The following is a 12,261-nucleotide window of genomic DNA, read 5'->3' as shown; positions in this document are numbered from 1 at the left end:
ACAGGGGTGGATAAGACACAGGCTGGGTCCTTAAAGGAGCTCACAGTACAGCTTGAAGGTAGCTGGGTACATGGACTGCAGTGTGCATGCTGGGGCTGGATTGAGCCTCAATTGGAGTATTAGTGTCATGGTGTCACTTTTAAACCCCATTCCATGGCCTGGGAACATGTGCTCATGTTCAGGGTGTGATATCTGCTGTGAGTGAGATGCTACAGCCCTGAGGGATGCCAATCTCTCCCCTGGGAAGGACAGGGGAGACATGGTTTAAAGTGGGACTGAGTGACATCAGGCATTCTGGGCCTGACCACATGCCTTTGACCAGTTCTTTGCCGGGCCTCAGACTTGTTGCCTGTAATAAGTGGGTCCCTGACCATTCTTATCCTTCCATCACAAGGAATAGGGTGAGGGACAGTCCCAGCTGGGAAAAGACACTGGAAGAAATGACTTCGAGATGGCCTTTGTAGAACTCAATCTGGGACAGCACTTTGAGGAATCCCCAGAGGGGATTTTTTTCCCTTCTCTGAGGGTGCGAGCTGTCCCAGACTAGCTTGGAATGTGAGCCTCTCAGAAGTCCTGACTCTCCTTTCCCACCCACCAGAACTACCATGGTCTAATACCCCACTCATCCACCCCCAAGAGGGGATCCGACCTGTAGCCTTAGGAATGCTGATCTGTATATCATTTTATAACTCACCCTGTGACAGATAGCCTGCTGCCTTGGGCTCTTTTTGCCCTGATCCCTTCCTGCCAGTCCTGGTGGGGTGTCCTTTGCTCCTTCCCCACTCCCTACTCCTCACCTGGCCTGAAGGGCCACTCCAGGCCTGGCTCCTTGCCTTTGAGCCCCTTTCCCCCCAGCCTTCTCCAGCCTCGTGACCTACTGCCCTCCCCTCCTCCACAGCAGGCAGAGAGCCGGGCCAGAGAGGAGAGAGAGTGCAGCTGCAACCCCCAGGGGTTCTCTGGATAATCTCAGGAATGTCACATCCCAAAGACTTAACTTTCCCACCAGCCAACAGGGACACTCCTTCCTGCCCAGAGCTTGGGAGTCCTTCTAGGAGAGGGGCCTTAGATGGGGTGAGTGCAGGAAGGGACTTGGAGGGAGGAGACGCAATGGTTCCAGGGTGGAATGGGGACTCTCTCCCAGACTCTGAACTAATTTGGCCCAGGGTGGGAGTAGGGGTGGGGATAGGAGGAGTGAGGGGAACGGCTTAAACAACTCACTTTCAAAGCCTCAGTGTAGTAACATCAGTGTTTCCTACTGTCTTTATCTCCACAGGATGTCCCCAAATCTAGGCTCTCCTCAGGCAGGTAGAATTTCTCCCTATTCTATGGATGAGGAAACTGAGGGCCCAAGCTATGAACCCAGAATCACCTAGAGCAACCAATTTTGAAGTGGAGACTATTATCCCCATGTTGTAGATGAGGAAACCGAGAGTCAGAGAGGGAAAGAAGAGGCCGAAGCTGGGCTTGTGGGTCAGCATTCCATTTCCGGCAGCTACTACATTGTATCATTATACCACATTCTTCTCTCAACTCTCAGGGGGACCGAAGCCAGAGTAGCTGGAAAGGCCAGGGAAAGTCCTCAACCCATGTTCATTTCCAGGGCCTCAAGCCCTATTCCCCAAATGCAGAACTTCCTTTCCTCTGTCCCTTGGCAGCTGCAGCCTTGGAGCTGCTGGTCTAGCTGGACTCCAAGGTCCCTAGCGGCAGCGGCAGCTCAGGGGTGGGCCAAAGGGATGCAGTCAAGGAGCTCCACTCCCCAACCCCACTGTGAAACCTCTGACCCCACATCCCAGCACAGACTGCCTGAGCTGCTGCTCCCTGTTATTGTTACTAGTGATTTGGAAATGCAGGCCAGGCCCTGGCTCCCAGAGCTTCCCAGCCCTCCAGCTCTTCTCCGGCCCTAGGAGCTGCTGGGAGGACCAGCCTCCAGGGCAGTTTCATTTCTCCGAACCTGGGCTCAGCTCCACTCCCCAGGGACCTTGAGTAGAAATCACTGACATTTGGGAGCAGTTCTTTTTTTCACTTGGCTTAAAGGTTCAGAGAAGAAACGCACAACCTAAAAGTTGAGAATTACGTTTTATTTGGCAGTCTTTCTGAGGACTTCAAGCCTGGAAGACAGCCTCTCAGACAGTTCTGAAGGACTGTTCTGAAGAGGTAAGGGAGAACCCTGGCTATATGGGGTTTTTGCAACAAAGAAGTTGGAACATCAAAGGATTACCGTTAATTAAAGAAAACCAGACATCTCAAGTTAATGCATTTAGCACTTTTCTATGTATGGGAAGATGCAAGAGTCCTGCTTTTTTTTTCAGTCAACAATATTAAATATAATGAGAGTACCGGAGCTGGAAGGACTTTCAGAGATAAATCAATCTAACCCCCTCATTTTATAGGTGGAAAAAACTGAGGCAGAGATTACATAAACATAGTGGATAGAACATGGGTTTTGGACTTCGATTACCTGCGTTTAAAATCCCAAGTTTATCACATAATAGCTGTGCGACCTTGGATAAGTTTCCTAAAAGTTCTGTGCTTCAGTAAAATGAGGATGATGAGAATAATAGTACTCACCTTGCAGAGTGATTGTGATGGTGAAATGAGTTAATATATGTCAAGGGCTTGGAACAATGTCTACCACATACTGTGTGCTCTATAAATGTAGCTAATATCAGTTCTAACTTTCTATAGGGCTTTGGGCAGGGGAAAAAAACCCTGGCACTGCCAATCTGCAGGCTTTTCCACTTCTTCTGCCTCCACCAGCCATATCATCAGGCCTGTCCTCTACCACCAGCAGCCCCCACTCATACTCCTTTTGGTACCAAAGAAGCTAAAGGCAAAGTAAGAATTTGTGTCCAACACATGAGTCAGAGTCAAAGCCTTGCTTCCTGCTCCCCATCTTACCTTGCCAGTGCCCATTGCCATCCTTTTGCCTTGAGGACTAGGTGGTGCTTTAGAGTGTGTCCTTGGGTGAACTCAGGAGAGCCCTTGTGCACATCTGCAGTCATATGCCAGGCTGTGTGAGCACATGACTGGGGAAAAGCATGGTGTCGCTTGTTGGACTATAACTGGGTGGCCAACCTTGACAAAGCTTCCTAGTTTACAAGGGAATTTTCTATCTGTGATTTGCTTTGTCTCCCATAGAAGCAGTTAGGTGAGACAGTGTTATTACCACATGCCTTTATGTGCATGTGTGTGGCATGTCCCGCTGGTATTGCTGTTATATTCTACCAGAGACGAGCTGGGTTTGGATTTTGCCACAGAGCAGTAGGGAGACTACAGTCTACTACGCAGACCGTGTGTGGATCCAACTATGTCCTGACACCGTGTGTGACCTTGGGCACATCTCTTCCCCTCTTTGAGCCTCAGTTTCCTCATCGGTAGTTTGGAGGGAGGAAAAGGGATGAAGGAACAGATGACCTCTATGGACCTTGCCATCTCTGATATTGTGTGACTATCTACCTCTGTTATAAGGGGAAAGAACTGAGGGCCAGCAGGGAGTATTGTCCCTTTCAAAGTCACCTAGAGGTCATGGCTGAGATGGAGCTCCAGCTGGATTCTCTACCTGCCAGGCCAGTACCCTCCAGGACTTGATATGCCCACCTGATACAAAGACAGTAACATGAAAGAGTATCCATGTTCCAGGCACTCGTTATGTGCATCACACCATGCTAGTTGCTGGAATGGGGCAAAAGGACACATCAGAGAAACGGTCCCGTGTGTACGCGTGTGAGTGTGAAGCTGGGGGGACTCGCATGCATATATGGTACTCTGCTGAGAAGTCATGGATACCTTCTCAACACTCATTGGTGTCCAGGGAAGATACATCAGACACGGACGGAACTATTTACACTGGGTTCATCTCACATCCAAACGCCTTGCCCCTTGGCTACCCCTAACCCCAGTGCAGCTCAAAGCAGTTCTGGGCCTTGGCCTGACCTCTCGCCACCTTCCCAGTATCACTGAGATGTCATCCTTCCGCTCCCAAACAGGTTGTTTCTGGTCCTGGAGTCAGACAGGGCCAGAGGAGAGGGCTGAAGGGGAGTTGTGGCAAAGGAGAAGACAAGACCTGAGACCTGAACCCTGGAATTGCCAAACATGGAATAACCTTGTTCTTTGCTTTGACACCCCCGGTGTACAGTTCTGAAATCTGTTTCCAACAAGTCATGTGTGTTGACCACCTACTCCACGCCAGGCACTTTAAAGACACAACCTCCCCGAATCCTCAGATCATCTCTGTGAGGCAGGCTCCGAATAGTGTCATTTTGCAGGCAAGGAAGCTGAGGCTCAGAAAGGACTTGCTCAAACGCACACAGCTAGTATGTGTGCTTGTGTGTATGGGGTGGGGGCTGGGATTCTAAGTTTCTCTGCTTCCTCCCTCCTCAAACCTCCTCAGTTGATGGACAGCTCCATGTGGTGCAGGATGCTGGGGGCTCGGTTTCCCTATTAGGACCACGAGAAGGTCGAATGAGACGTCTGAGATGGCCCTTTCAGCTATAGCAGGCTTGGCCACAGCCATGCCCCTCTCTGCAGGCAGCTCTTGCATTTGCCACAGCTCCCCTCCCGCACAGCCATGCAATTGCTCAGGAGGGGAGCTGGCTCAGAGAGGGAGGGTGGCTCAGAGCAGCCCATGCCCCTGAGGCCTCAAAGCAGCAGCGTTGGAAAAAGAGACACAAAACTCAAGGTGTGCGTTAGTCTGGCAGGCTGCCTCTTACCCCTGAGATCTAACCATGTGTTGATTCGCATCTGCCACAACACTGTGTGTGCACATGTGCCTTTCCACCGTGTGCATGCTTCTGTATGCCTCCATAATTGTGTGTGTGCCTGCAAGCTCGTGCATGGGAGGGTATGTATTTGTGTGCGGGCGTGCCTACCTCTGTATGTGCATGTGGGCACGTATGTGAGTCTACATGCTTGTGGATATGTAATATCTGTGTGTGCATATGTGATTGTGTGTGTGTTTGTCTCTATGTGCATATGTGTGTGTGCATACGCTTGAATGGCGTGTCTATGCATATGTGTGTGTAGCTGAGAGTGTGCAGAAACGCATGTGTAGGCTCCATCTTTGTGGACATGCACATGAGTGAATGTGTGCATGTGTGCTAGTGTCTGGGACCTGGGATAAAGGGCCCTGACTTTCTCTTGGGGCTGTCCGGCCCCAACAGTTTCTAGGAGGCTGACATGGGTTGGGAGCATTTGCTGGGAGTCTGACAGATTGGAGTAATGAGTGCAAAGGGATTTAAATCCATGCCAAGCACCCAGAATGGCTCTCCAGAGAGTGGACAGTGGTGCCAGTCTGGCATCCAACCTCACGGGTACTTTCACTTCCCACTTGTCCTGTTCTTATCATTAGACCCATCCCCCATCATCCCCTCCCCACCCATCCCCACTGCCATCGCAGCCACCTTCCTGGCCTTTGCGTCACTACTTGGGCCCCTCCACACCATTTCTATCCAAGGCTGCTGGAGTGCTATTCTTAAAACTGTCCACTTAATTATATCCTTACTTTACTGAAATCCCCCCATCCCCTAAAACAGCAGTCCCCAGACTCTGGAATTTCATGAACAAGGAAGATAATTTTTAAATAAATGAGGAGGGCAACAGTCAGGGTGTTGCAAACTTTTTTATTTTGCTGAGGACAGGTATTCTAAAAACCTCACACTCCTATTTCATAAGAGAAAGATCATTTGAACCCCACCCCTGTAAGAAGGTCATTATAATCTCTAAATAAGAATAGTCCTTTGAGTTGAATTAATTTAGCTTTCTGAAAACTGCACTGCATCAGCCCCATTCTTCTCCCGTTTTACCGCAGATGAGTGAAAAGCTCATTTGGGACCCTCACTAGGTGAGGACGATGAACACACAGATCAATTCCAAATTGTATGGGAGGCAGCCCCTGGTTCCCTCTCTCTAGCTCCTCTCCCCTCGAACCCGGCACTTAAGGCACATGATGAAACCAGCCCCTCCCCCAACCCAGAACTTGACTGCCTCCAGACTCTTGCTTATGAAGTTCCCTCTGCCAGGCATGCCTGGAATGCCCTTCCCCCCTTTTTGGACTGACAAACTTTTCTCTTCCTTCAAGCTCAGCCCAAATGTGACCTCCTGTGAAACCTTTCCAAGTCCCTCCAAGGATCCCAGCTTGACTTTCATCCTGTCTTGTATAGTCAGGCTAGTTGTTTAAAAGTCTCCCTACCGAGTTCAGCTGTGGGAAGCCATATACTGTCAAGAAGAGTATGGACTTACTTAGGAGTTCAGATCCCAACTCTGCCAGTCATATCTGAATGACCTTGTAAATATTTCTTAATCATTCACAGTGTCCATTCCCCATCTATAAAAGCAGAAAAACAATGGCTTGTGGTGAAAATCACCACCACAGTTTACGGACTGAAAGTGCCTATGTCTGATACATACCAGATACTAAATAAATATCAGCTCCCTTGTTTTCTAGAGCAGAAACCATGCCCTCCACATCCTCATGGGTGATGCTGTGCTCGTATATTCCCCGTGTCCAGGATGCAGCAGGCACTCAGCAAACATTTATTGGTCCACTAACCGTCTACCAGAGTGTCTGGCATATGGTAGGTGCCTGATAAAGATTTGTCATTTTCTTACCTCCTTTCTGAGGACAGAAGTCATGACCCTTTTGTTTTTTTGTGTAACTCCTATGGTGCCTAGACAGAAGCCATGTCCCTTTTGTTTTTTGTGTAACTCCTATGGTGCCTAGCACAGAGTAGGTACTTCATATATGTTGAAGGAAATTAGTAACAATAATCATAATAATAGTTACCATTACTCACATGGTATGGATGCCACATGCCAGGCATTACGCTAGGAACTTTACACATATTATCTCTTATATTTGAATACATTTAATATGTAAACAATAACACCAACCTCACCACCCTATAAGGTTGGTGTCTCTATTGTCTTTATTTTAAAGCTGAGGAAACAGAGGCTCAGAGAGGTTAAGATTCTTGCCTTTGTGACAAGGCCAGGGAAGCAACAGAGGTAGGTTTTAGAAGAAGAGCCAGCTAGCCGACTTATTTTCGTGGGAAAGCAGCAGAAGATCACAGAGCTGGTGACAAAGGCAAGACTTGAACCCAAGCCTTTCTAGCTCCAAGGTAGTCTCAGAAGCCCATCTGCCTTCCAGCCAGCACACAGTGGTCCCCAGCTGCCTCCTTCGAACCAGAGCAGTGGGCTGGGCTGGGTCTGGGTAGCCTCTTACCTTCACTTTCCTGAAGCAAGCCCAAAACACGTCCAACAGAGGCATGGTGGGGTGAGGGGAGCTGGCAGGGCCCAGCAGAGCTCTGCTGGGCACAGGCCTCTCCCTCTCCGGGGACCAGGCTACCCGGGACCAGGGTCTCGGCAAGAGCCAGCCCTAGCCCTGCGCTCCATCAGCCAGCTCAGCTCGGAGAGGGAGGAGGCGGAGAGCAGCGGCCTGAGCTCAGCTCGCCTGCACTCCAGGCGCCTCCTGGAGGGCCCGAGGGAGGGAGGAAGAGAGGCTGAGGAGGAGGGACCAGGAGGCGGGTCACTGATTCAAACTCGGCACCGTTAACCAGTTGGCTGGGACTGGACAGCAATGCCAGTTGAAATTCCCCAAACATTACAGTTCCGAAGCTTGGAGCGTCCGCCCACTGTGGCTCACCCGCCGGTCCCGCCACCTGCACGCTGCCTCCTGCAAATGACACACCAGCCCTTCCTGGGGGCCTCTGGGTAGAACCCAGACTGCACAGGGGCATTGGAAAGAGTGCCAAGGAAAAGGACCCAGGGAGGAGAGCCCTCAACCTGGGCAGGACCCAGGCTGGTGTGGAGACAGTCACAGAAGGGGAAAGTCTGTGGCCTTAGGAAACCTTCTCTGACAGGAGGCTCTGGGCCCTGGGTCCCAGGGTCATTCTCCCACCCCGCTCTAACGTCATGAATCATGAGTCACTCTGGCACTTTGGGGAGACCCCTCCTTACTGGGCCTCAGTTTTCCCAGCTGTACAATGAGAGGCGGGCTCACAGGTTGCTAAGTGTCAAGTTTGTTGTATGGCGCCTGTTTGGAGTTAGGTACAGGGCAAGTCTGGAAGAAAGTCCCTTCTGGACAGTTACTGCTCCTCTCAGAACTAGTGTGCTGCCCCTGGGCATCCATGGGAAGCCAGGGAATGCCCCAAAGAGAATCCCAGCCCTCAAAGGTCATTTCCTCCATCCCCCTGCCTCAGGGCAACACAGCTCTCTCCCAGATCAGATAGCCTGGCTATATGTCCTTTTCTGAACATCTTCTAAGGCGATGATGGCTTCCCTTCCTTATCTACTTCCATGCTCAGAACTCTCCACATTCAGTTTAGCCTGGAATCTGATCTTAAACCCTCTGGATGCACTGAAGTCAGCTCTTTCAGTGGAAACAGAGTTAGCATCAGGCACTTCTAGAAGCTTTCTGGGCAGGAAGCCATTAAGAAGCAGTGATCCCCCCTGCCCCCAAGCCTCAGCAGGCAAGGTGCCATGGCTGGTGGCCAGAAGGCTCTCAGGGACCCCATGGCAGAGGGCCGGGCTTGGGTCTCTTGGGGCACATGTCATCACAGTCCCAGAATAACTTACTCCCTCTGGCCTCGCTTCCCTTTCTAAGACTCTAGCTGGTTAGGCAAAGGGCCAAATCCTGGGGCCCTAGAAGATCTTAAGCCTGCTTTGAGCAAGGCTCTGCCTATGTTTGAGGACTTTCCTCATCTGTGGTTTGGTCCAAAGGTTTGTCTTGAGGGTCTGTAAGGATCCCTCCACCTCTGCTTACAACTTACTCTGTGGCCCTCTGTTTCCTCATTTGGACCCTGGGGAGGTTGTGATAACGAATCTTTCACCTTCTCTCTAGCCTCTGGGCCGTCTCAGATGTTTGTTCTTTTGGGCCCTGTCAGAATGATAGTCAGTCAGAGGCAAGGCAAGTGGGTCCTTCCCACCTACCTCCAACTGCACACACGCTTATGAGGGGAAGCACCCTGCCTGGGGCAGGCGAGTAACACAAGGACCAAGAGTGGAGCAGTGTTCCCTCCTTGGAAGCGTATCTCCTCTTCCCCCACAGCCAGATGTTTGAGGATGGAGAGCCATGGAGGCTGCATGGCAGGAACCCAGGCCTCCTAGAATGACCCCCTTCTTTAGATTCAGGCCCCTGGGGGGCGGTGCACCAGCTGTGCCTTTGGACATTCATTCAGGAGGCAATAATGCACAGCATACTGACCTGAGAGACCAGGAGACTTTGGTTGCAGTTCTGGGCCTCTCACGCCAGTTTAGCCTTGAGGATATTAGCATGCATTGGTTAAGCCCACGAACTGTGGCGGTGGACTGCCTGGATTCAAATCCAAGTTCTGTTACCTTCTAACTGGGTGACCTTGGGCTGCCTTAGTTTCCCCACCTGTAAAATGGGGGATAATAATAGTACCTATCTGGTTGGGAGGTTTAAATTAAATGAGTTAGAGCACTTAGTATAGTGCCTGGCATACAGTAAGTTCTCAAGAAATGTTGTTCGGTATTATTGAAGAAGCTGAGGCTTTGGAACCAGACAGACTTAGATTTGAATGCTGGTTCTGCTACCTTCTAGCAGTGTGCCCTCAGGAAAGCCACCTCATTTCTGTTTCCTCTGTTTCCTCATCTGTAAATTGTGGGTCCCCCTTTTCCTCACCACAGAGGCCAGACACAAAAGACTGGGAATTCCTTATCCATTCCTCTCCCAGAGACAGAATACTACCATTTTAAATGAGGAGTTTTGGCAGATGAAAGGCAGCTAATCGTCTCTTTGCTACAAAATGCCCCTTGCCTTGGCAGGAATTTCCTCCTGCCCAAGGGAGGGGCCCAGAGATGGTTGGGAAATGGGATGGAGACTAGGGTTCTGTGTGTCACAGGACCATTAACAAGCAGCCAGAGACTGAGGCAGGCCTGAATATGATCTCCAGAAAAGCCATTAGATGCCCCTTGGAGAAGTGAAATTCCTGCTGTTAGAAAGTCTGGTCTCCCAGTCACCAGGGCCTCGGGTGGGAAATACAGACTTCCCAGCTCAGGAACGCAGTGTCCCTGCCCACTGCCACGGTGGCTCTGCCCATAAGTAGGTCAGCTTGGCACCTCCTAGCTCCTGTGGCCCCTACCCCAGCCAGCTTGATAGGCTGAGAGTCAGAGGCAGGGCAGGGGACACGAAATTCCCCAAGGACCAAGCTCTGCTACATTTCCTAGCCAGGCCCAGCAGAGCTCACCTTGGGCCAACCCACTCCACCTCTCTGGAGAGGCCTTCGGTTTCATTTCTAAGTGTGACGGCCGCTCAAGGCCACCACTGGCTTGGCAGGGCCTCACAGGAAGTAGTAGCGACCAAGGACTGAATCCCACGAGCATCTGATTATCAGCAGGGTTGTTGGTCATTATCGGCCCAGCACATGAGCGATTTCCTACATGAAGTAGTAGCTCCAAATGCTCTGACAAAAGGGCTGCTGTCTTGGCCCTCACAGGTCAGAGAGAAGCTGGCAGGGCTAAGCACAGGGTGGAAAATTGGCCAGCAAGGGAGGGGAGGGAAAGGGAGAAGGAGTCACAGATGAGGGTAAGGGGACTGAGAAACAGGGCAGGAGAAAGAAGAAAACAGGCTTGGAACAAGTTGTGGGCCAATGACACAGCGGAGACCTCCTAGGGCTCCAGGATGGCCCATAGACATGACTCAGGGAGACCCTGTGTTAGTGGCAGTGAATGCTTTAGAACTTCTTTGCCAGGCTTGGTGGGTGAATGAAATTCTTTGTCATGGGATAATGGCTTCAGCAAACCTGGATGCCCTGAGAGATGGCAGGACCTGGGCAGGCACTACAGGGTAAGCCTTGCTACACTTGCAGGAAAGCAAGCAGGACGGGCTCTCTGGGGAGCTGAGGCGACAACCAGGAGTGGGGACTCTCAGGGAGGCAGTGGAGGTCTTCAGTCTCATACAGTGTCTTGGGGGAGAGCATGGCAACTGAAAAGGAGTCCACGGGCAGGAAACGCAAAGTACTCTAGGGGACGACTGAAGATGTGGCAGCTGGAGTGGGGTGTCTGTCTGCAGTGGCAGGATTCCAGCAGGGGAAAAAGGGCCAGACTCTAGTCTGTGAGGGGACCAGTAAAGGCAAAGCAGGGCTCAGCTCTCAGGTCACCAAGGATGGAACCAGGGATCAAAGTGGGGACTTGGTCACTGTTACTAGTCAGAGCCCTGTGACTTGAACCAGGATGCAGGGCCAGGGCCAGGCCACAGCAAGGCTCTGATGTTGACTCCAGCAGGTGCGCCTGGGGCTGCCCAGTGCCTGGAGAAATGCCAGAGATGGGGCTCGGCCTACAGCTGGGATCAAAAGGTCTCAGCCTTGCAGGAAGGAGATCAGTAGTGTCCGGGTCCTGGGCAACATTAGATAGTAGACCCCACAGCACCAAGTCTAGCCCAGAAGTGTCGGTCTCCTTGAGCTTGGCACCACTCAGCTTGTGCAGCTTGACCCAGAGTCTGCCACAGTGGCCAAAAGGTCTCCCACGAGTCCCAGGCTCAGGGAAAGCAAGAAGCTGTGGTCTTCTTGGTAATTTGGTGAACTCTGAGACCTCGGACAAGCCACCGCTGGGCTTCTGGGCCTTCATTTCCCCATCTACCATGCATCCTTAGGGCTGGAGGAAGAAAAATACATGCAAGGAGAAGAAACCAAAATAAGAGTAATAATAATGAGGAGGAGGAGGATGAAATAAAATAAATAACAATAGAACAATAAGAAAAAAGTATAATGACGAGTTCTAACAAAATAACCACAATCATAGCTAACAATGCATTAAGCACTTACTTTGTGCCAGACACCCCTCCAAATGCTTTTCATGGATTGCTTCATTAACCCTCACAGAACTCCTGAGTGGTAGGTAGAAATGAGGAAACAGAGGCAGTTCAGTGACGTTTGCCTGAGGCCATATAGTTGGCAAGTGGTGGAGCCAGCTTTTTAATCCTGGCAGGTTGGCACCTGAACCTGCATAAGTAACTCTTATGCTCAGCGGTCTCCCACAAGGAGGCTCATGGGGAGAATAATAATAATAAAAAACAAACCCAGCTCCTCCCTCTAGCCCAGCAGCAGTTAGTAGGTGTGTCTCCACCAGTAGGCATGGCTTGGTTGTCATCCATGTTTATTTGTCAACAATAAACAAGTAAACATGTAATAAAAATTAAATAAAATGCCAGGTAGTGAGAGGGGCTATAAAAATACAACAGGGGAAGAAGATGAAAAATGATAGGGCTGGGAGGGCAGAGAGGCGGTTGTTTGCACTAGGGTGGTC

At 50.8% G+C, this 12,261-nt stretch overlaps 1 protein-coding gene across 1 annotated transcript in view; it reads right to left on the bottom strand.

The window, feature by feature from the left end:
* STARD8 (StAR related lipid transfer domain containing 8) overlaps positions 1-11,616 on the bottom strand; it is a 75,594-nt gene extending 63,978 nt beyond the window's left edge. Inside the window, exon 1 of the mRNA XM_073799021.1 lies at positions 7,220-11,616. Coding sequence (XP_073655122.1) covers positions 7,220-7,264 — 45 coding nt within the window. The 5' untranslated portion in view covers positions 7,265-11,616. The remainder of the gene's footprint in view (positions 1-7,219) is intronic.
* Between the last annotated feature and the right edge of the window lie 645 nt (positions 11,617-12,261).

The sequence above is a fragment of the Tursiops truncatus genome, chromosome X (assembly GCF_011762595.2).
Source record: "Tursiops truncatus isolate mTurTru1 chromosome X, mTurTru1.mat.Y, whole genome shotgun sequence".
Classification (NCBI taxonomy): Eukaryota; Metazoa; Chordata; class Mammalia; order Artiodactyla; family Delphinidae; genus Tursiops; species Tursiops truncatus.
The sequence above is the reverse complement of the archived record's forward strand: the minus strand, read 5'-3'. Positions and strand labels throughout refer to the sequence as shown.